General features: G+C 36.5%; 2 protein-coding genes and 4 pseudogenes across 2 annotated transcripts; 3 read left to right on the top strand and 3 right to left on the bottom strand.

Annotated features, from left to right (window-relative positions):
- Positions 1 to 193: 193 nt before the first annotated feature.
- Positions 194 to 2144, bottom strand: LOC127261510 (photosystem II CP47 reaction center protein-like; annotated as a pseudogene).
- Positions 2145 to 2230: 86 nt separating this feature from the next.
- On the top strand, positions 2231 to 4815 carry LOC127261529 (ATP-dependent Clp protease proteolytic subunit). The gene is made up of 3 exons (XM_051289826.1): positions 2231 to 2393; positions 3084 to 3377; positions 4011 to 4815. The coding sequence occupies exons 1-3, from the start codon at positions 2323 to 2325 to the stop codon at positions 4234 to 4236; spliced, it is 591 nt and encodes a 196-aa protein (XP_051145783.1). The 5' UTR covers positions 2231 to 2322; the 3' UTR covers positions 4237 to 4815.
- Positions 4816 to 7270: 2455 nt separating this feature from the next.
- Positions 7271 to 7702, bottom strand: LOC127261484 (NAD(P)H-quinone oxidoreductase subunit K, chloroplastic-like). The gene has a single exon (XM_051289803.1). The coding sequence runs from the start codon at positions 7700 to 7702 to the stop codon at positions 7271 to 7273; it is 432 nt and encodes a 143-aa protein (XP_051145760.1).
- Positions 7703 to 10495: 2793 nt separating this feature from the next.
- On the bottom strand, positions 10496 to 12694 carry LOC127261515 (ATP synthase subunit beta, chloroplastic-like; annotated as a pseudogene).
- Positions 12695 to 12814: 120 nt separating this feature from the next.
- LOC127261517 (ribulose bisphosphate carboxylase large chain-like) lies at positions 12815 to 14487 on the top strand (annotated as a pseudogene).
- A 361-nt stretch (positions 14488 to 14848) lies between these two features.
- Positions 14849 to 17787, top strand: LOC127261516 (acetyl-coenzyme A carboxylase carboxyl transferase subunit beta, chloroplastic-like; annotated as a pseudogene).
- The last annotated feature ends 3902 nt before the right edge of the window (positions 17788 to 21689 follow it).

The raw sequence follows: 21689 nt of genomic DNA, 5'->3' as shown, positions 1-21689 counted from the left end.
GAGCCCCCCCCGGGGGGCTCATTACTTCAATTGAGATAATGAAAAATCATTTCAGCTTTTTAGTTGGAACTTTAGGTGGTTCTCGAAAAAAGATAGCAAAAAAAATTATTCCTAGAGTCGAGACTAAAAGGAATGTATAAACCAAAGCTTCCATAGATTCGATTGTGATTTACAATTATAGCTTCCCTACCTGTTTGTTTTTTCTTTTTTTTTTTATTCTTTTTGGTAATCATCTCGAAAGAGCAAGAGTTCAAAAGCAGCGATTCAAATTCACTCCGATACTCTATCGAAAATTCCTTGCAAAACCAAAAAAATAGAGGCGAAAGATACCAAAGCGGTCTTGTATCAAACTGCCTGTCTTCTTGTAGTTGGATCCCCAATTTTTTGAAATGCTCCAAACTCTACTTGAGCATCCAAATCTGGGTCAATACCAGCAAAAACATCTCTGAACAAAGTTCTAGCACCATGCCAAATGTGTCCGAAGAAAAAAAGCAAAGCAAACGAAGCATGTCCAAAAGTAAACCAACCCCTTGGACTGCTACGAAAAACACCATCGGATTTCAAAGTCGCCCGATCTAATTCAAAAATTTCACCCAATTGAGCACGTCTAGCATATTTCTTGACGGTAGCAGGATCACTATAAGTGACTCCATTGAGTTCGCCACCATAGAACTCAACGGTTACACCCACCTGTTCAACACTATACTTCGATTCTGCTCTTCGAAAGGGGACATCGGCTCTAACAATTCCGTCGCCATCTACTAAAACGACTGGAAATGTTTCGAAAAAAGTAGGCATACGACGTACAAAAAGCTCACGCCCTTCTTTATCCCTAAAATAGGGTGCCCTAACCATCCAACCGCTATTCCATCCCCGTTATCCATCGAACCCGCCCTGAATAATCCTCCTTTTGCCGGATTATTGCCAATATAATCGTAAAAAGCTAATTTTTCAGGAATTTTCGACCAGGCTTCTGATAAACTTTGATTTTCTGCTAGCCCGACGCTAACTCTTCGATAGATCTCTTGCTGGAAGTAACCCTGATCCCATTGATAACGAGTAGGACCAAATAATTCAATGGGGTAGTTGCTGAACCATACCACATAGTTCCAGCAACAACAAAAGCTGCAAAAAAGACAGCCGCGATACTACTGGAGAGTACGGTTTCGATATTTCCCATGCGCAATCCTTTGTATAGACGTTGTGGCGGTCGAACGCTAAGATGGAATAGACCCGCTAATATGCCCAATGTACCTGCTGCAATATGATGAGAAGCTATTCCTCCCGGAACAAAAGGATCAAAACCTTCCACGCCCCACAACGGATTTACAGGTTGTACTTTTCCCGTTAATCCATAAGGATCGGACACCCAGATTCCAGGACCGTACAGGCCTGTTACATGAAATGCACCAAAACCAAAACAAGCCACCCCGGAGAGAAATAAATGAATTCCAAAGATCTTAGGTAAATCCAAAGAAGGTTTTCCTGTACGTTCATCGCAAAAAATTTCTAGATCCCAATAGACCCAATGCCAGATAGCTGCCAAAAAGCATAAGCCAGAAAACACAATATGTGCCCCAGCTACACCCTCGTAACTCCAAATCCCCGGATTTGTTACAGTCCCTCCTGTGATACTCCAACCTCCCCACGAATTGGTTATTCCTAAACGAGTCATGAAGGGTATAACGAACATACCCTGTCTCCACATTGGATCAAGAACAGGGTCAGAAGGATCAAAAACGGCTAATTCATACAGAGCCATCGAACCCGCCCAACCAGCAACCAGAGCTGTATGCATTATATGAACGGAAAGCAACCGGCCGGGATCATTCAATACAACGGTATGAACACGATACCAAGGCAAACCCATGGAAAATACCCCCTTATCAAAGAAAAATAGACACTACGTAACTTTATTGCATTGCAAAGACTGTAATACTATGATTATCCTATAGACTGCACTTCTTCAGTGGATTATTTACTAACAAGGGTTAAGTTAATATTTATTAACTTCTGTTCCTAATAATGGAAGAATTCTGTTCGTAGAAACAACGATAAGCAGATTTATTCTATACTCGATAAGTACCAATACGCAATGGGAGATTGATGCCAGTTTCTATGAGTAAATATGTCTATCCTTAATTTCTCATTAGGAAAACCTATTTGTAAAAATTTTCCTTTATTGATTTTGTCTTTCTTTCTGAATTTTTGAATCTTTGGATAAAAAATATGATAAAGCCAATATTCGAAAATAGAGACAATAAAACCATATTATTACGTTTCCGCATCAAAGTGAAATTTAGTTCTTTTTTCTTTCAATTCATGCCTATTGGTGTTCCAAAAGTACCCTTCCGAATTCCTGGAGATGACGATGCATCTTGGGTTGACGTATAGTGGGACTTGTCAAATAGATTGGGTCATATGGTATTTCCCCGTTCTCGTCCCCGCCTCTATTTCGCCAAAAAAGAGAAATTGAATCATCCAAAAATTGGAGTGTGAAGTGCAATTCGATGCATTGTTTGGAGGAATTCATAGTTTTATTATCAATTAGAATGATTTATGGTTGGCTCTTGTTGGACTAAAAAATGAAGTATCCAGGCTCCGTTTAGAAAAAACCCAATTAGGAGCATATCTATAATTAGTGTATCATAAATGATTCCTGTTTGTTATTTCTAAAGTCATAACAAAAAGAAATGGTGATGAGAAGATTTGTCCTATATGTGCAAATCGAAATCGGCCGGATCTTTACCCGGAGTAGAGCATAAACCTAAAAAAATGAAATAGGCCCATTCAGGAACATGAAAACACCATCGTGATTTGGATTGAATCTCGATGAAACAATACATCAATGAGAAGTTAATTCAATAAGTTTATTAACTTTTTTCTATTCTAAGAAAGAAACTAAGTCAAAACTCGTCGTTATTGAAAAAAAGCCCTTTCGGTAGAAGTTCGAAAAAACCTGCTATTAAAAAGAATAGGAAAAAGGAAAGAGGACTAGAATTTATACATTGATTCTTTTTTTTTGAACCGTATGCATCAAAAGGTGCATGTACGGTTCCTAGGGGATGCAATTTTACCCCACTCAACCGACTTTATCAAGAAAGATTCCTTTTTTTAGGCCAAGAAGTTGATAGCGAGATCTCGAATCAACTTATTGGTCTTATGGTATATTTCAGTCTTGAGAATGCTGCCAAAGATTTCTATTTGTTTATAAACTCCCCTGGCGGGTGGGTAATAGATGGATTAGCTATTTATGATACTATGCAGTTTGTGCGCCCAGAGGTCCATACAATATGCATGGGACTAGCCGCGTCAATGGGATCTTTGCTCCTGGTTGGGGGAGCAATTACCAAACGTTTCGCATTCCCTCACGCTTGGCGCCAATGAGGTTTTTGATTTGAGAGAAAAAAGAAAACTATGCCTTCGCCATATGAATATTAAGTAATAATAGCATGGCACTTCGAATTCGATATGGAAAATTTTTGTATTGTTTTTTTTTTCAAAAGATTCAATTATGTATCGAGAGATTAGTATGAAATAAAAGGTATTTCCCATTTTCTCTTATTTATTGGGAAGCCAATTCAGCGTTACAAACCTTTTTGTTTTCACACCGAAGGGCTCTTAACAATATTTATGTTCTATAAAAAAGAGTGCGAAAAAAAAAACAAGATTTTTCCTTTTTTGGTTGGATTAAAAAGAAACTTTGGGATTGCTCAATCAAAGACAAAAAAATCTATTTTGAAATAGAAAGCAACGGAGCCATCATAGTATTTTTGAACCCCTACGAAAGGAAGGGTGGCGTTTTGATCATTTACCCATCTAGGGCTTGGAGCTGATAGATTTTTTTCTATTTCTTGAATTTGAAGGGTCAATTTGATTGTAGAGCCGTATGCAATGCACAAAAGATGATGCCCGTACGGTTGCTCAATTCGATCTTTTTTTCCTATTATTCTTTATCCTTATTTCCTCTTCGTTTCATCACACCAGATAGAGAACCCTTCTATCATCAGGGTAATGATCCATCAACCCGCTAGTTCTTTTTATGAGGCGCAAACGGGGGAATTTATCTTGGAAGCGGAAGAACTGCTGAAACTACGCGAAACCATCACAAGGGTTTATGTACAAAGGACGGGCAAACCATTATGGGTTGTATCTGAAGACATGGAAAGAGACGTTTTTATGTCAGCAACAGAAGCCCAAGCTTATGGAATTATTGATTTTGTAGCAGTTCAATGACAAAAAAAGGGATTTTGTGAAAATCCGGGATTTGATATTTTATCTCCGGGTTTACTATTTTATTAATATTTTTTTAAATACAAATAATTTAGAATCACCCGGTTAGGATTAATCTAAACCTGCCCATTATGTATATGATTCAACATGCCTACTATTAAACAACTTATTAGAAATACAAGACAGCCGATTCGAAATGTCCCGAAATCCCCCGCTCTTCGGGGCTGTCCTCAGCGTCGAGGAACATGTACTAGGGTGTATGTGCGACTCGTTTCGATTATGAGCTGACGAAAAAAAAAGAAAGAAAACCGATTTTCGGTATGTTGGGATGAATGATCAATACCAGTAAATAGGATAGAATAGAGGAAAGAACTCTATTCACTATCGAAAAATAAGCAAATCGATTCCTCTATTGTGTCTAAAGTTTATGGTTTCCGTTGGTGCAAATCCAATCACCGGAATTTCAGATAAGAAGAAATTCTCCATTGATAGCAAACGCTTATCCATTAAGCGGAGGAAATCTTATTGAAATTCAAAAACAAAAAAAAAACATAAAACTGAGGTTTGCACTCGGTCAAGAACGGACTACGAAGGTCAGCTACCCCAGCTAACTTTCCTAATTAAATATCGTTACTGTATAGGTCGGTCTGATTGTGAAAGGCCTGTTACTGGATAATTCGTGGGTAGAGCCGAAGAGTGTGGTATGAACTATACAAGTTCGCAATAACATTGATTAATTGATTAAATGAAGTAAAGGCTCCGATGTATAGAGAAGACCTCACCGTTTAAGAAGTAACCATAGAAACGATGGAACCCACTATTTCTAGTTCTTTTTTATTGACTCTATTTTGAACACCTATCAAAGGATAGTTCCTTATTTCTTTCGTATTTCGCAGTAAAATACCTAAAAAATCGTGGTCTGGAAGGTTATAGTAGCCAAAGCCATTGGGATTTTGATTTTATACATTGGAAAAATCCGTTTGGTTATTAATAGACCAGGGCGTGGAAAAGAATAACTGAAAGAAAAGAAATCAATTAGTTATTTGTCAAAGTTTTATTTATGTAATGACCAGAATTAAACGCGGATATATAGCTCGGAGACGCAGAACAAAAATTCGTTTCTTTGCCTCAAGCTTTCGAGGGGCTCATTCAAGACTGACTCGAACTATTACTCAACAGAAAATACGAGCTTTGGTTTCGGCTCATCGGGACAAGAATAAGCAAAAAAGAAATTTTCGTCGTTTGTGGATCACTCGAATAAACGCATTAATTCGAGAACGAGGAATATCCTCTAGTTATAGTAAATTAGTACATGATCTATACAAAAGACAGTTGCTTCTTAATCGTAAAATACTAGCCCAAATAGCTATATCAAATAGAAAGTGTCTTTATATGATTTCCAATGAAATCAGAAAAGAAGTAGATTGGAACGAATACACCAGAATAAGTTAAATGGAGTTCCCCGGAGAATGAACTCCGGGAAGGTGGAGTCGAAATGACTATGAGAAAATAGGCTAAAGTAGTGAAAATGAATGAACACGTTCAATAAAAAAAACTCTTTTTTTTTTTCGTTTTTTTTTTTCTTATGACAGACATGATAATAAATCTGGCTTCTCAAATTTGTGTCGAACAAAAAAACCAATCCATGTTTGAGTTCGGATTGGAATTCTGATTCAAGTGAACAAAGAATAAACCTATTTTTTTCTGGTTCTAAGACCAGTAGTTCTAGCGGTCGACTCGGTTCTTTCAAATTGTTTCTCATTGTTGAGAAAAGGTAACAAAGATAAAATACGAGCTTGCTTTATAGCAATAGTAATTAATCGTTGTTGTTTCAAGGTCAATCTATTCAATCGTCTAGATAATATCTTTCCTTGTTCACTAATAAATCGACTAATTAAATTCATGTTTCTATAATCAATTCGATCCCCCGATTGAATCGGGGGCAAACGCCTACGAAAAGATCGCTTGGATTTCAGAAAAGGCCGCTTAGATTTATCCATGGTTTGTTTGTTTAGTTTATTTCTTATCCTAAAAATCCTATTTCTTAATTGTCATTTTCACCCACAATAGGATTTTTTATTAGTAAAATATGTTCTATTTCGAGCTCTATGTTGTTCTATATAATGTCATTTTTACCCTTTCAAGACTAAGATTTCAAAACTAAGATTCGATCTATTTCTTTATTTCCCTATGAATCGTGTGTTTGTAACAATAGGGACAGAATTTTCTCAATTCTAATTGATTAGGCGTATTGTGTCGGTTCTTTTGAGTAATATATCTGGAAATGCCTGTTGATACCTTCTTAACACCGTTTCGGAAACCCTAATTATTGCTTTTTTGATATGCTAGATCAAAAATCCCTCTAATACAAAAGAGACGCCGGTTATTCTGGTTAATCTAGAACAGAAAGTCCAATTCTTTGAATCTCTGAATTATATAAGTAGAAATCACTTCCTTATCCTTCAATGAGCATCTTGTATTTCATAAAAATTAGGGGCAATATAATCCTTACGTAAAGGCCATCCTAGCCAACTTTCAGGCATTAAGATACGTTTCAAGCGCGGATGATTCTCATAAGATATTCCCAACATATCATAAGATTCTCGCTCTTGAAAATCCACGCTTTTCCAAACCCGAAAGCGGACGGAATTATAGGATTCCTTCTTGCGGCAAATACTTTGATGCATACCTCTTCTGGTTGATTTACGCCATACTCGATTCTGGTAAGATGATACACACTCGCTAACAGCCCGCCAGGTGATACATCATAGGCACATTGGGAGCGTAGATAATTGTAACCATATACATATAAAATGACAGCAATGGAATGCCAATCCTCGGGCCTTATTTGTAGGGTCTCTATTCCTTGATAATCAAAGCCCAAAGATCTATGAATTATCCCATGCTTTACTAGCCAAGCAGACAAACGACCCTGCATCTTTTTTATCTCCCGCATTTTTATTTAAAAAATTTCACATTCTCGATCAAATTGATGAAGATTGACTCGCTACTTTTATTCTGTACAAAGGAGTCCTGCCTAATTCACAAATTCGTGAGAAGATACTGAACTTTTATATTTGAAAAAGATTTCAGTAGGGATCTCTGAAGTAGATGGGGGTTGATAGAGGAAGCCTTGATCATAATTTCCAGTATTCATACTGCGTGCACCATGAAACTTGTGATTGGTCGTAAAACACCGATTTACTTGTTGAGGCCTAATTTGATTGTCATAGATTTCTCGAGACATTTTCTTCCGAAGTTTCGTTATAGCATCTATAACTGCTTCTGGTTTAGGGGGACAACCCGGCAAATAGATATCCACAGGAATTAGCTTATCGACTCCCCGAACAGTACTATAAGAATCGGTACTGAACATCCCTCCTGTAATTGTACAGGCCCCCATAGCAATAACATATTTTGGATCGGGCATTTGCTCATATAATCTCACTAAGGAGGGGGCCATTTTCATTGTTACTGTTCCGGCTGTTAAAATTAGATCCGCTTGTCTAGGACTCGATCTTGGTACTAGTCCATAACGATCAAAGTCAAATCGTGATCCTATTAGTGAAGCAAATTCAATAAAACAACAACTGGTACCATAGAGAAGCGGCCATAAACTAGAGAGTCTTGACCAATTTGAAAAGTCATTTAATGTAGTTGAAATAACGGAATTTTCGGCTGTTGGATCAAGTAAAGGAAACTCAATGGAATTCATAACTTTTTCAATCGTTTTTTCTTTTTATTGTCTGAATATTCAGGAACTAGGACCATTCCAATGCCCCCTTTCGCCATGCATAAACTAAACCAACAATTAAGATAAGTACGAAAATGAAAGCTTCTATAAATACGGATAGACCCATACAATCGAAACTCATTGCCCATGGATAAGAAAAACCGTTTCAACATCAAAAACAACAAAAACTAGAGCAAACATATAATAACGAATTCGAAATTGTAACCAAGCATTGCCCATTGGTTCTATACCCGATTCATAACTAGAGAGTTTCTCCGGTCCTTTCCGAATCGGGGCTAAAATTCCGGAAATGAAAAATGCTAAAATAGGAATAAGACTTGATATTATTAGAAATGCCCAAAAAATATCATATTCGTAAAGCAAAAACATAGACACACTCCTATGAACATGGAAAATAGACCGGATTGGTCGATTCGAATTGAAGTTGTAAAGTCATCCAGAACTGTTTAATCAAAACAAGAATTCATTTTGATCAAACCATCTAGTTCCTTTTGATTATTGTGGGCATATCTCATTTCAAGATTTATCGACTGACTTGACTGGGATCCTGTTTCCAGTCTACTTACAGTTTACTTGAGTTTTTGAAGTCAATTTTCTTGAATTTATATATATATTTATATATATATTATTTATATGTATATTATATATAGTATATATTATGCTTAGACAAATTTTCTTGTTTTCCCCCAGGATTCTGGCTAAAGAAAGCGACTTCCAAATAAAATCGAATTATTATTTTGATTTTATGTTTCAAAAATTTGAACTTATTATTCTTTTGAATATTGAATAAAAAGAGGTTTTTTCTTAATGATTTAGAATGAAATAAGTATTTCCATCTCAGGATTTCGGATATCTTAAGGTATATTCTGTTTATTAGAATCTGAGTGGGGTTTTCTCTTGATTGAATACAGAACCATGAAACTTACCAAAGAGATTCGTTTTTCACCAAACTTTAGCCTGTCCCCTAGATCTATGTGAATAACTCTTTGGAGTGGACTTATGTCTTTGACTTCTTAAATTCATTAAGGTTAGGTTAAAGTTAGGTATAATAAAGTATTAGGTATACTAAGGAGTATCATTAACTTAACTCCTTGATTGTGGTGGACAGGGAAATTCATATCGAATTTATCTCCGCGGATTAATGACCAATTTATTCCAGTTTTCTGTTCTGTTTAATGTTTAAAATGAGAATGAGTGAATTTTTAGGAAAAATTCGATTTCGAAAAACCAACCGGTCAGTCACAAGTACCAAAAAGGAAAATTATATAATTTTTTCTTTCAAATCTTCATTTGATTTTATATTTCTTTTCGATTTTGATTTCTAGGGCTATACGGACTCGAACCGTAGACCTTCTCGGTAAAACGGATCAAACTTATTATTATCAAAATGATCTGAACTGTTTCAAAAACCCAACATGCATTTTTTTTTGCATTGGGCTCTTTCATTAACTGAAAGAAATATCAGCCAATCCACCATATTTTTTTTGACAGAAAAATCCGATAAGGAGATAGCTCCGTGTGCTCTGATTCATTATATGAGAGAGCACTACCAAAGTGTTTCAAGGGTGTGGGTTATCTTGACGTAGGTCTGCCTCCGGCCTAGATTGTTTTAAGTTAAATGAAGTCTCTATCGTTCCTTTGAAAATGAAAATCAAATATGAAACTTCATACACCTTAAAGCTCATAGGACGAAAAGAAATTTTTTGAGAACCTTATACTCATTATGCCTAGCATTGAATGCACTGGTATTCACCTTATCAATATCTCAAATCAACGATCCGGTCTGTTTGGCACCAAAATCCGATCGAATCATTTGTCAGGCTATTGTTCCCTCAATAGTTATGAGGGTAAGACATCGATTTCGCAAGAAAATGAATTTCTTTTTATTTGAGTGTATAATGGACTCCCCCAAAAAACATTGGCGCATGTGTAAACGAGGTGCTCTACCAACTGAGCTATAGCCCTTAGTGCTTGTGATGCGTATTTTATCATGTATAGATTTCTTGTCAAGATGAATATTCTATGATCCAATATCATATATTTTGGAATGGTATTGCTTAGGTTATTATTGCTTATTAAGGAATATGCTATTTATAATCCATCGGTGGGATGGGTTCCGTTTGGTTTTTTGGGATGATAAATTACCTACTTAACTCAGTGGTTAGAGTATTGCTTTCATACGGCGGGAGTCATTGGTTCAAATCCAATAGTAGGTAGAACTTATTAGATACCATTGACTCCGGTATCTAATAAGTTTTTTGACCCATTCTTTTTTCTTTTTAGTGATTTTGTATTCTTATTGATTTCGATTTCATTTTTGAAATGCGTTGTATCAAAATTGGACTCTGTCAAGTGAATCCAATCAAGCAGAATCCAGGCCAAACTTCTTTTGATTATTCGAACGCAATAACTGCTTATGAAATCACATTGACAGCCTCTACTCTTGTCCTAGCTCGTCGGAGAGCTAGATTTGCTTCAATTTTTTGTCTCTTCTTCTTCAGCTTTCTCAAACTAGCTTCTGCTATTTCAAGAGTTTGCTGAGCTTCTTGCGGATCAATATCACTACCCTTTTCCGCATCATTGACTAAAATAGTGATTTCATTATTGCCTATTCTAGCAAAACCACCCATCAGAGCCATCGTGAACCATTGGTCCGTAAGGCGTATTCTCAAAATTCCTATATCTACAGCTGTAGCAATAGGAGCATGATTTGGTAATACGCCAATTTGACCGCTATTCGTAGATAAAATGATTTCTTTCACTTCTGAATCCCAAACAATTCGATTAGGGGTCAGTACACAAAGATTTAAGGTCATTTCTTCAAATTGTTCTCCATTTCTAAGTTCATAGCCTTCCCGGCAGCTTCATCAATATTACCTACCAAAAAAAGGCCTGTTCAGGAAGACCATCTAATTCTCCGGAAAGGATCAATTGAAACCCTCTAATGGTTTCTGCTAGACCAACATATTTCCCAGGAGAACCGGTAAATACTTCGGCTACAAAAAAGGGTTGTGATAAGAAACGCTCAATTTTTCGCGCTCTTGCTACGGTTAAACGATCCTCTTCGGATAATTCGTCCAACCCCAGGATGGCTATAATGTCTTGAAGCTCTTTATAACGTTGTAAGGTTTGCTTAACTCTTTGCGCAGTTTCATAATGTTCCTCACCAACGATCCGAGGTTGAAGCATGGTTGAAGTTGAATCTAAAGGATCTACTGCGCCGGATAGATACCTTTGGCAGCTAATCCTCTTGATAGTACGGTAGTAGCATCTAAATGTGCAAATGTCGTAGCAGGAGCAGGATCGGTCAAATCGTCTGCAGGTACATAAACTGCTTGAATCGAAGTGATTGACCCTTCTTTGGTAGAAGTAATTCTTTCTTGTAAAGAGCCCATTTCGGTACTCAGGGTGGGTTGATAACCGACCGCGGAAGGCATTCTACCTAATAAGGCCGATACTTCGGATCCTGCTTGGACGAAACGGAAGATATTGTCGATAAATAGAAGTACGTCTTGTTCATTAACATCTCGGAAATATTCCGCCATCGTTAGGGCAGTCAAACCAACTCTCATACGAGCTCCCGGCGGTTCATTCATCTGACCGTAAACCAGGGCTACTTTTGATTCTGCAATATTTTCTTCATTAATAACTCCAGATTCTTTCATTTCCATGTAAAGATCATTTCCTTCACGAGTACGCTCACCCACTCCGCCAAATACGGATACGCCCCCGTGGGCTTTGGCAATATTGTTAATCAATTCCATAATGAGTACCGTTTTCCCAACCCCAGCTCCCCCAAATAGTCCGATTTTTCCCCCACGCCGATAAGGGGCTAAAAGATCTACTACCTTAATTCCTGTTTCAAAAATAGATAATTTTGTATCCAATTGGATAAAGGCAGGCGCAGATCGATGAATAGGAAATGTTGTACGAGTATCTACAGGACCCAAATTATCAACAGGCTCTCCAAGCACGTTGAAAATGCGTCCCAGAGTAGCTCCACCGACCGGAACACTTAGAGGAGCTCCCGTATCAATCACTTCCATTCCTCTCATCAGACCATCTGTAGCACTCATAGCTACAGCTCTAACTCGATTATTTCCTAATAATTGCTGTACCTCACAAGTCACATTAATTGGTTGACCAACAGTATCTCGACCTTTAACTACCAAAGCGTTATAAATATTAGGCATTTTGCCCGGCGGAAAGGCTACATCTAGTACCGGACCGATGATTTGGACGATACGTCCCAGGTTTTTTTTTTCAACCGCGGAAACCCCAGTAGTAGGATTAATTCTCATAATAATAAATATGTGTCAAAGTTTGTGAAAATTATCAAATTTAAAATAACCGTCTAATAGCACGCCGATCAGTTAATTAATTCAATTAAGAAATGGGAGTTAGCACTCGATTTCTTTCGTTGGTGCGATTCAATCGAATCCACTTCAATTGGTTCCTTATTCAATGAGTGAAGTTGCAAGCCCAACCAAGCTATTTTGAAACATGAGATCTTGAGAAAGTTTTTCATTTGTCTATCATTATAGACAATCCTATTTCGATTCGAAAATATATTCTATGGAAGTTGAACCCGAACTCTATTTACATTACGATTCATTATTTCTATCTTATCGGCTCTTCTTATTTTTGATTTCAGCATATTAATTTATGCCTATAGCCTATCTCTTGCATGGATGAATTTCGGCTATTTTCATATCTAAGATTTACATATACAACATATACCGCTGTCAATAGGGAATTTCTTATTAGTTGGGTTAGTTATTTCGATTTCGAAAAAGGTAAAAAAAGGGGGGGTTGCGCTATACATATGAAAGAGTATACAATAATGATGTGTTTGGTAAATCAAATACCATGGCCTAATAATCAATCTGATTAGTTGATAATATTAGTATTAGTTGGAAGTTTTTGAAAAATTCCCGTGAATAGTTTCATTAACGCCTAATTCATTCGTGTCGAGTAGACCTTGTTGTTGTCAGAATTCTTAATTCATGAGTTGTAGGGAGGGATTTATGTCACCACAAACAGAGACTAAAGCAAGTGTTTTTTTCAAAGCGGGTGTTAAAGAGTACAAATTGACTTATTATACTCCTGAATACGAAACCAAAGATACTGATATCTTGGCAGCATTCCGAGTAACTCCTCAACCCGGAGTTCCGCCTGAAGAAGCAGGGGCAGCGGTAGCTGCCGAATCTTCCACTGGTACATGGACAACCGTGTGGACTGATGGACTTACCAGCCTTGATCGTTACAAAGGGCGATGCTACAACATCGAGCCCGTTCTTGGCGAAACAGATCAATATATTTGTTATGTAGCTTACCCTTTAGACCTTTTTGAAGAAGGTTCTGTTACCAACATGTTTACTTCCATTGTAGGAAATGTATTTGGATTCAAAGCCCTGCGTGCTCTACGCCTGGAAGATCTGCGAATCCCTACTGCTTATATTAAAACTTTCCAAGGTCCGCCTCATGGGATCCAAGTTGAGAGAGATAAATTGAACAAATATGGTCGTCCTCTGCTGGGATGTACTATTAAACCTAAATTGGGATTATCCGCTAAAAACTACGGCAGAGCATGTTATGAATGTCTTCGCGGTGGACTTGATTTTACCAAAGATGATGAGAACGTGAACTCCCAGCCATTTATGCGTTGGAGAGATCGTTTCTTATTTTGTGCTGAAGCAATTTATAAGGCACAGGCTGAAACAGGTGAAATCAAAGGACATTACTTGAATGCTACTGCGGGTACATGCGAAGAAATGATGAAAAGAGCTGTATTTGCTAGGGAGTTGGGAGTTCCTATCGTAATGCATGACTACTTAACAGGAGGATTCACTGCAAATACTAGCTTGGCTCATTATTGCCGAGATAATGGCCTACTTCTTCACATTCACCGTGCAATGCACGCAGTTATTGATAGACAGAAGAATCATGGTATGCACTTCCGTGTACTAGCTAAAGCGTTACGTCTGTCTGGTGGAGATCATATTCACGCTGGTACCGTAGTAGGTAAACTTGAAGGAGAAAGAGACATTACTTTGGGCTTTGTTGATTTACTGCGTGATGATTTTGTTGAAAAAGACCGAAGTCGCGGTATTTATTTCACTCAAGATTGGGTCTCTTTACCCGGTGTTATTCCCGTGGCTTCAGGGGGTATTCACGTTTGGCATATGCCTGCTCTGACCGAAATCTTTGGGGATGATTCCGTACTACAGTTTGGTGGAGGAACTTTAGGACACCCTTGGGGAATGCGCCAGGTGCCGTAGCTAACCGAGTAGCTCTAGAAGCATGTGTACAAGCTCGTAATGAAGGACGTGATCTTGCTGCTGAGGGTAATGTAATTATCCGCGAGGCTAGCAAATGGAGTCCTGAACTAGCTGCCGCTTGTGAGATATGGAAAGAGATCAAATTTGAGTTTGAAGCAGTGGATGTTTTGGATCCAACAAAATAATTACTCTCCGTTCTCTTAATTGAATTGCAATTAAACTCGGCTCAATCATTTTAGTAAAAGATTGGGCCGAATAGAACCATTCTATTGCATGTATTTTGGATAAATACATAGATCTCGAGATAGAGAAGATTTCAAATAGCAAATTGAAGACTCAAATGGTTCTATTGTCGTCTTGGATCCACATTTAAACCTATGGATCCTCAGGATTGGTATATTCTTTATAGATCCTGTAGTTTGGCTGAATCAAGCGAAGTATCACAAATTTTTGACCCATCCTGTATATTGTCTTTTTCGTTCCGTGTTGAAATAGACCCTTAATTTCTTACTTCTTATTAGTTATTAGTTAGTTATTAGACGAGATTTTACAAAAAAATCTATCTAGGGTAGAACAAATATTGCTTTTTTGTTCGACGCGAAGGCGAAGACATAGGAAAAAGCACTTTTTATCATTCTATTTAATTTCGAATGAAAAGGGATTCCATCATATTACTATATAGTTATAGTAAAATCTTACCTCCGGATTCCCACAAAATAAAAGATAATCACTTCTTATTAATAATTTAGTATTTCGCAATGATGTAATTTCTATGTTTAGTCTGATGGGAATTCAAAGACAAATAAAGAATTGCGGGTCGAATGACTATTCATCTAGTGTATTTTTATGCAAATAAAATAGGGGGCAAGAAAACTCTATGGAAAGATGGTGGTTTAATTCGACGGTGTTTACCAAGGAGTTCGAACACAGGTACGGGATAAAGAAATCAACGGACAATCTTGGTCCTATTGAAAATACTAGTGAAAGTGAAGATTCGAATCAAAAAGGTGGGGCTAAAAACATTCATAGTTTGGGGGGTCGTGACAATTCTAGTTACAGTGATGTCGATCATTTATTTTTGGTCAAAGACATTCGGAATTTCATCTCTGATGATACTTTTTTAGTTAGGGATAGTACTGGAGACAATTATTCGATCCATTTTGATATTGAAAATCAGATTTTTAAGATTGACAACGATCATTCTTTTCTGAGTGAACTTGAAAGTTCTTTTTCGAGTTATCGAAATTCTAGTTATAGGAATAATGGATCTACGAGTGAAGATTCCTTATACAATTGCTCGATGTATGATACTCAATCTAGTTGGAATAATCACATTACTAGTTGCATTGACGATTATCTTCAGTATCAAATCTGTATTGATATGTCCATTGTAAGTGATAGTAGTGACAGTTACATTTCTAGGCGCGTTTTTGATAAACGTAGAACTAATAGTGAAAGGGGGGGATCCAGTATACGAACCCACGAGAAGAGCAGTGATTTAACTCTAGGAGAAAAGTCTAATGATCTCGATGCAATTCAAAACTACAAGCATTTGTGGGTTCAATGCGAAAATTGTTATGGATTAAATTATAAGAGATTTTTGAAATCAAAAATGAATATTTGTGAACAATGTAGATATCATTTGAAAATGAGTAGTTCAGAAAGAATCGAAGTCTCGATCGACCCCGGTACTTGGGATCCTATGGATGAAGACATGGTCTCTCTGGATCCGATTGGATTTCATTCGGAGGAGGAGACTTATAAAGATCGTATTGATTCTTATCAACGAAAGACAGGATTAACTGAGGCTGTTCAAACAGGCATAGGGCAACTAAATGGTGTTCCCGTAGCACTTGGGGTTATGGATTTTCAGTTTATGGGGGGTAGTATGGGATCCGTAGTCGGGGAGAAATCACTCGTTTGATCGTGAGTACGCTACCAATCGATTTCTACCTCTTATTATAGTGTGCGCTTCGGGGGGGGCACGCATGCAAGAAGGAAGTTTGAGCTTGATGCAAATGGCTAAAATATCGTCTGCCTTATATGATTATCAATCAAATACAAAGTTATTTTATGTCTCAATCCTTACATCTCCTACTACTGGTGGGGTAACAGCTAGTTTTGGGATGTTGGGAGATATCATTATTGCCGAACCCAACTCCTACATTGCATTTGCGGGTAAAAGAGTAATTGAACAAACATTGAATAAAACAGTCCCCGAGGGTTTACAAGTCTCTGAATATTTATTCCAGAAGGGCTTATTCGACCTAATCGTACCACGTAATCTTTTAAAAAGCGTTCTGAGTGAGTTATTTAAACTACACGCCTTCTTTCCTTTGAATTGAAATTCTATCAAGTAAGTTCAATTATTTTATTTGTAGCAAACAAGTAGTTAACTTATCGGAATTAAAGTAAATAAGAATGGAGTTTTCTTTAATGACTTAAGATCGAATTGTAGAAAGAATCAAAAGTTGAGGATAACTCTTTTTTTACCGGGATTCCCATTAAGAAGTCTCTATCAAAAGAAGTCTCTATCAACAAGATAAAAGCGAGAGTTCTTCCTTTCGTGAAATTAGACAAACAAAACGAATTTCGTCTTACATAAATTCAAATCAAATATAGAAAAGATAGATATATAATTTTCTATTTTTCTCCATCTACCGAAAATTCAATTTTCACTAAAAATTCCGGTTGTGTCGCATTCTAACGAATCTTTCGATAATTTGTAACAAACTCTTTCTTTAGTAAATTTGAAGACAAGAACAAAACATAACGAAATAAAATAAAATAATCAAGTTTATTATCATACGTATCTTTCATGTAGAAAGATGAATTTATTTAGTTCTCCATTTTCTACATTCCTTAGATTTCTTTTATATACTAACTTAGATATATATAGATACTTATATTTTCTATTTCGAATAAGAATTTTCAAATTAAATTAATTAATAATAATAACGAATTCCTAATAATCACAATTCTGAATTATAATAAGTATAAATAGAAAATAGAAAAAAAAAACAAATTAATAATAATAACAGGTACAATATAGTAAATCGAGGTACCATTTTATGACAACGTTCAATCTTCCTTCTATTTTTGTGCCTTTAGTAGGCTTAATATTTCCCGCAATTGCAATGGTTTCTTTATTTCTTCATGTTCAAAAAAAAAAATTGTTTAGGACGCAATCTCAGCCGTTTTTTTTTTTGAAACTGTAGCATAACACAGATATTTATTTCGGGAAATGGAAATATAGTATAACATGTGATTTCCGCCGAATATAAAGGAAAAGCTCTTATGCCCGCAGAAAATGATCTCTGGATAAATGAATCCTAGCTAGTTTCAAATAGATCAGCATCGCTGGATGCAGAAAATGTAAAGTTGGTGGATCCATATGTATATTGGGGTCCTCTGAAGGGTATGTTATTATTTTAGATCTAACCAATTTGATGAATGACTCCTAAAGCTTCACATTAAACTAGTGCTAGTTCACATCAAACTAGTGCTAGTTGATGAGAGTTCCTTCGGAAACAAAAAAGGAAGGGCAAAATGGTATTCTCTCAATTCCAATAAAATACAATCGGATCAAGTATGAGTTGGCGATCAGAACATATATGGATAGAGCTTATAACGGGGTCTCGAAAACTAAGTAATTTTTGCTGGGCCCTTATCGTTTTTTTAGGTTCATTAGGATTCTTATTGGCTGGAACTGCCAGTTATCTTGGTCGAAATTTGATATCTTTTGTCCCATCTCAGCCAATTCTTTTTTTTCCACAGGGAATTGTGATGTCTTTCTACGGGGTCGCGGGTCTATTTATTAGTTCCTATTTGTGGTGCACAATTTCTTGGAATGTAGGTAGTGGGGTATGATCGATTCGATAGAAAGGAGGGAATAGTGTGTATTTTTCGTTGGGGATTTCCTGGAAAAAATCGTCGTATATTCCTCCGATTCCTTATAAAGGATATTCAATCCGTTCGAATAGAAGTTAAAGAGGGTATTTATGCTCGCCGTGTCCTTTATATGGACATCAGAGGCCGGGGGGCTATTCCGTTGACCCGTACTGATGAGAATTTGACCCCACGAGAAATTGAACAAAAAGCCGCGCAATTGGCCTATTTCTTGCGCGTACCTATTGAAGTTTTTTAAAAGGAACTTAGCTGAAGAACGAATGTTTTCTCAGCAGGAGGGAAATCCTCTTGTTTTCTAAATGAAGTTTCGTCAGAACATTCAGTCCAGCCAAAGCCGGGGTATATGGAACAACCATAAAACAAAACTTTTTTTTCGTTCTTCTTCGAAGTGATAAGATGCAGATAGAGCATATCTTGTAGATTTTTTCCTTTTTGTCAATCGATATTTTTTTATCTTTTCGCTTGTGTTCTTTACTAACCAATAATCGATTTTCTTAGTAATGAAAACTGGCCTTTTTCTGTCTTGTTTGTTTTGCCGCTCCTTTTTTTGATCATCACACTATCTTTCTCTCAATCATTTGATTCTTGGATATGTCGAATCGTTGCAATTTTTTTGCAATTATTGGATATTTTGATAGAAAACGAGTTCCTTCGTCTCAAAATATTAATAATATTCATTCCAAACAAGTGTCTCCTTTCAATGAATGACGGAAAGAAGCACTTGTTTGGAATTTGGTGAATCGAGATATCCGGAAAGAATATTTTTGATTATTTCTTCATTCGAATTCGCAGTTCGAGGCGGAGTCTTAGTCTATTTCTGTATTCTTTCTGGATTTAAACAAAATCATAAATCAAATAGATTCAGAGGTTTGATACCTTATTGAGAACTCATATTAAAAAAAAAATATTCGATCACATAGAATCGAGAAATGAAGTTTGTTAATTCAAAATTCACAGGTGAAAAATGGCAAAAAAGAAAGCATTCACTACTTTTTTCTATCTTACATCTATAGTCTTTTTTTTCCCTGGTGGGTTTCTCTCTCATTTACTAAATGTATGGAATTTTGGGTTACTAATTGGTCAAATAGTGGTCAATCCGAAATTTTTTGAATGATATTAAAGAAAAAAGTATTCTAGAAAAATTCATAGAATTAGAGGAAATTCTTTTATTGGACGAAATATTCAAGGAATACTCGGAGACACATCCCCAAAAGCTTTCTATAGGAATCCACAAAGAAACGATCCAATTAGTCAAGATACACAATGAGGATCGTATCCATACGATTTTGCACTTCTCGACAAATATAATCTCTTTTGTTATTCTAAGCGGTTATTCTCTTTTAGGTAATGAAGAACTTGCTGTTCTTAACTCGTGGGCTCAGGAATTCCTATATAACTTAAGTGATACAGTAAAAGCTTTTTCGATTCTTTTATTAACCGATTTATGTATCGGATTTCATTCACCCCACGGTTGGGAACTAATGATTGGTTATGTTTACAAAGATTTTGGATTTGTTCATAATGATCAAATTATATCTGGTCTTGTTTCCACTTTTCCGGTTATTCTCGATACTATTTTGAAATATTGGATTTTCCGTTATTTAAATCGTATATCTCCGTCACTTGTAGTTATTTATCATTCAATGAATGATTGATAAATCATCCACCGATATTCATATTCATTTAATCTACTCTAATGGTTAGTTATACATAAGCATTAAAAACCTTCTATTGGGGGGATTTTCACCCTATATCCTATAGTATTCCAGTAAAGTGATTGCATTAAATAGCAGAATCGTGGATAGGGAACTATACCAGCAACCTACCCAATTTATTGTATAAATTATTATATAAATTTTTCGGATCAATGATTAGACCATGCAAACTAGAAATACTTTTTCTTGGATAAAGGAACAGATTACTCGATCTATTTCCGTATCACTCATTATATATATCATAACTCGGACATCTATTTCAAACGCATATCCCGTTTTTGCGCAGCAGAGTTATGAAAATCCACGAGAAGCGACTGGGCGTATTGTATGTGCGAATTGTCATTTAGCTAATAAGCCCGTGGATATTGAGGTTCCACAGGCGGTACTTCCTGATACTGTATTTGAAGCAGTTGTTCGAATTCCTTATGATAAGCAAGTGAAACAAGTTCTTGCTAATGGTAAGAAGGGGGGTTTGAATGTGGGCTGTTTTCTTATTTTACCGGAGGGATTTGAATTAGCTCCTTCCGATCGTATTTCTCCCGAGATTAAAGAAAAGATAGGCAATTTGTCTTTTCAGAGCTATCGCCCCCCAAAAAAAAATATTCTTGTGATAGGGCCTGTCCCCGGTCAGAAATATAGTGAAATCACCTTTCCTATTCTTTCCCCCGACCCCGCTTCTAAAAAAGATGTTCACTTCTTAAAATATCCTATATATGTAGGCGCGAATCGAGGAAGGGGTCAGATTTATCCCGACGGAAGCAAAAGTAACAATACAGTTTTTAATGCGACAGGAATGGGTATAATAAGTAAAATCCTACGAAAAGAAAAAGGAGGATATGAAATAACCATATCAGATCCATCGGATGGACGTCAAGTTGTTGATATTATCCCTCCAGGGCCCGAACTTCTTGTTTCAGAGGGTGAATCCATCAAATTGGATCAACCATTAACGAGTAATCCCAATGTGGGTGGATTTGGTCAGGGAGATGCAGAAATAGTACTTCAAGATCCATTACGTGTCCAAGGTCTTTTGTTCTTCTTGGCATCTGTTATTCTGGCACAAATCTTTTTGGTTCTTAAAAAGAAACAGTTCGAAAAGGTTCAATTGGCCGAAATGAATTTTTAGACTCGCGGATTTATCGATATCAGGATCGTAAAAAGAACAAAATTCTTGTTGTCAATTATCTATAAAAAGAAATTACGAAAAACTTTTATTTACTTGCTCTTTTTTTACGAGCTTGGGGGAATCAGCATTCCTAGTCATATCATAATAGGTATATTTTTCTTTCAAGAAGACTATTTTATTTGACTTTATGACTTTGTCTTTGTTAGGATTCCAATGTCCTAAAATGGATCCATTTTAGGACATTGGAAACCGAATTAAATTGGGATAGATATCAGCATAAGTAAGCGGGTAATAGAACGAACTACAAATGTGGGGAACAGATAATTCTAAGAGCTATTATTTGTCTTCGACACAAGAAAAGGGGGGTTTATAAAATCCCTTTTCTTGTGTCGAAAGAGGAATGATTTTGGGCTCCTAGTCTGGGTTTCGGTTTTCCAGATGTATCAGAACCTTTTTCTATTTATTTCGGACAATGACAACAAAAAAGTCAAGTGATGTACAAACAAAAAATAGAACTTATTCCATGAACTTCGAAAAAATCTCTACTTTTCTGATATACTAAATAAATAAAAAAAGAAATATGGTAAGAGGATAGAAAGTATTTCTACGATATCGAATCTAGAGAAATATATCGAATCCGTGCAATTGAGTGATTCCCTCCTTATTCAAAG

The sequence above is a fragment of the Andrographis paniculata genome, unplaced genomic scaffold (genome assembly GCF_009805555.1).
Source record: "Andrographis paniculata isolate CXL003 unplaced genomic scaffold, ASM980555v1 Contig63END, whole genome shotgun sequence".
In the NCBI taxonomy this organism is placed as follows: Eukaryota; Viridiplantae; Streptophyta; class Magnoliopsida; order Lamiales; family Acanthaceae; genus Andrographis; species Andrographis paniculata.
This window is presented reverse-complemented; position numbering and strand designations above follow the sequence as displayed.

Bases quoted from the DNA above. Each gene is read 5' to 3' on its own strand.
- LOC127261484 (XM_051289803.1), bottom strand. From the start codon at position 7,702: ATGAAAATGGCCCCCTCCTTAGTGAGATTATATGAGCAAATGCCCGAT.
- LOC127261529 (XM_051289826.1), top strand. From the start codon at position 2,323: ATGCCTATTGGTGTTCCAAAAGTACCCTTCCGAATTCCTGGAGATGAC. The intron at 2,394-3,083 runs GTGGGACTTGTC...TTTTACCCCACT, and splicing joins GCATCTTGGGTTGACGTATA to CAACCGACTTTATCAAGAAA. The intron at 3,378-4,010 runs GCGCCAATGAGG...TTCTATCATCAG, and splicing joins TTCGCATTCCCTCACGCTTG to GGTAATGATCCATCAACCCG.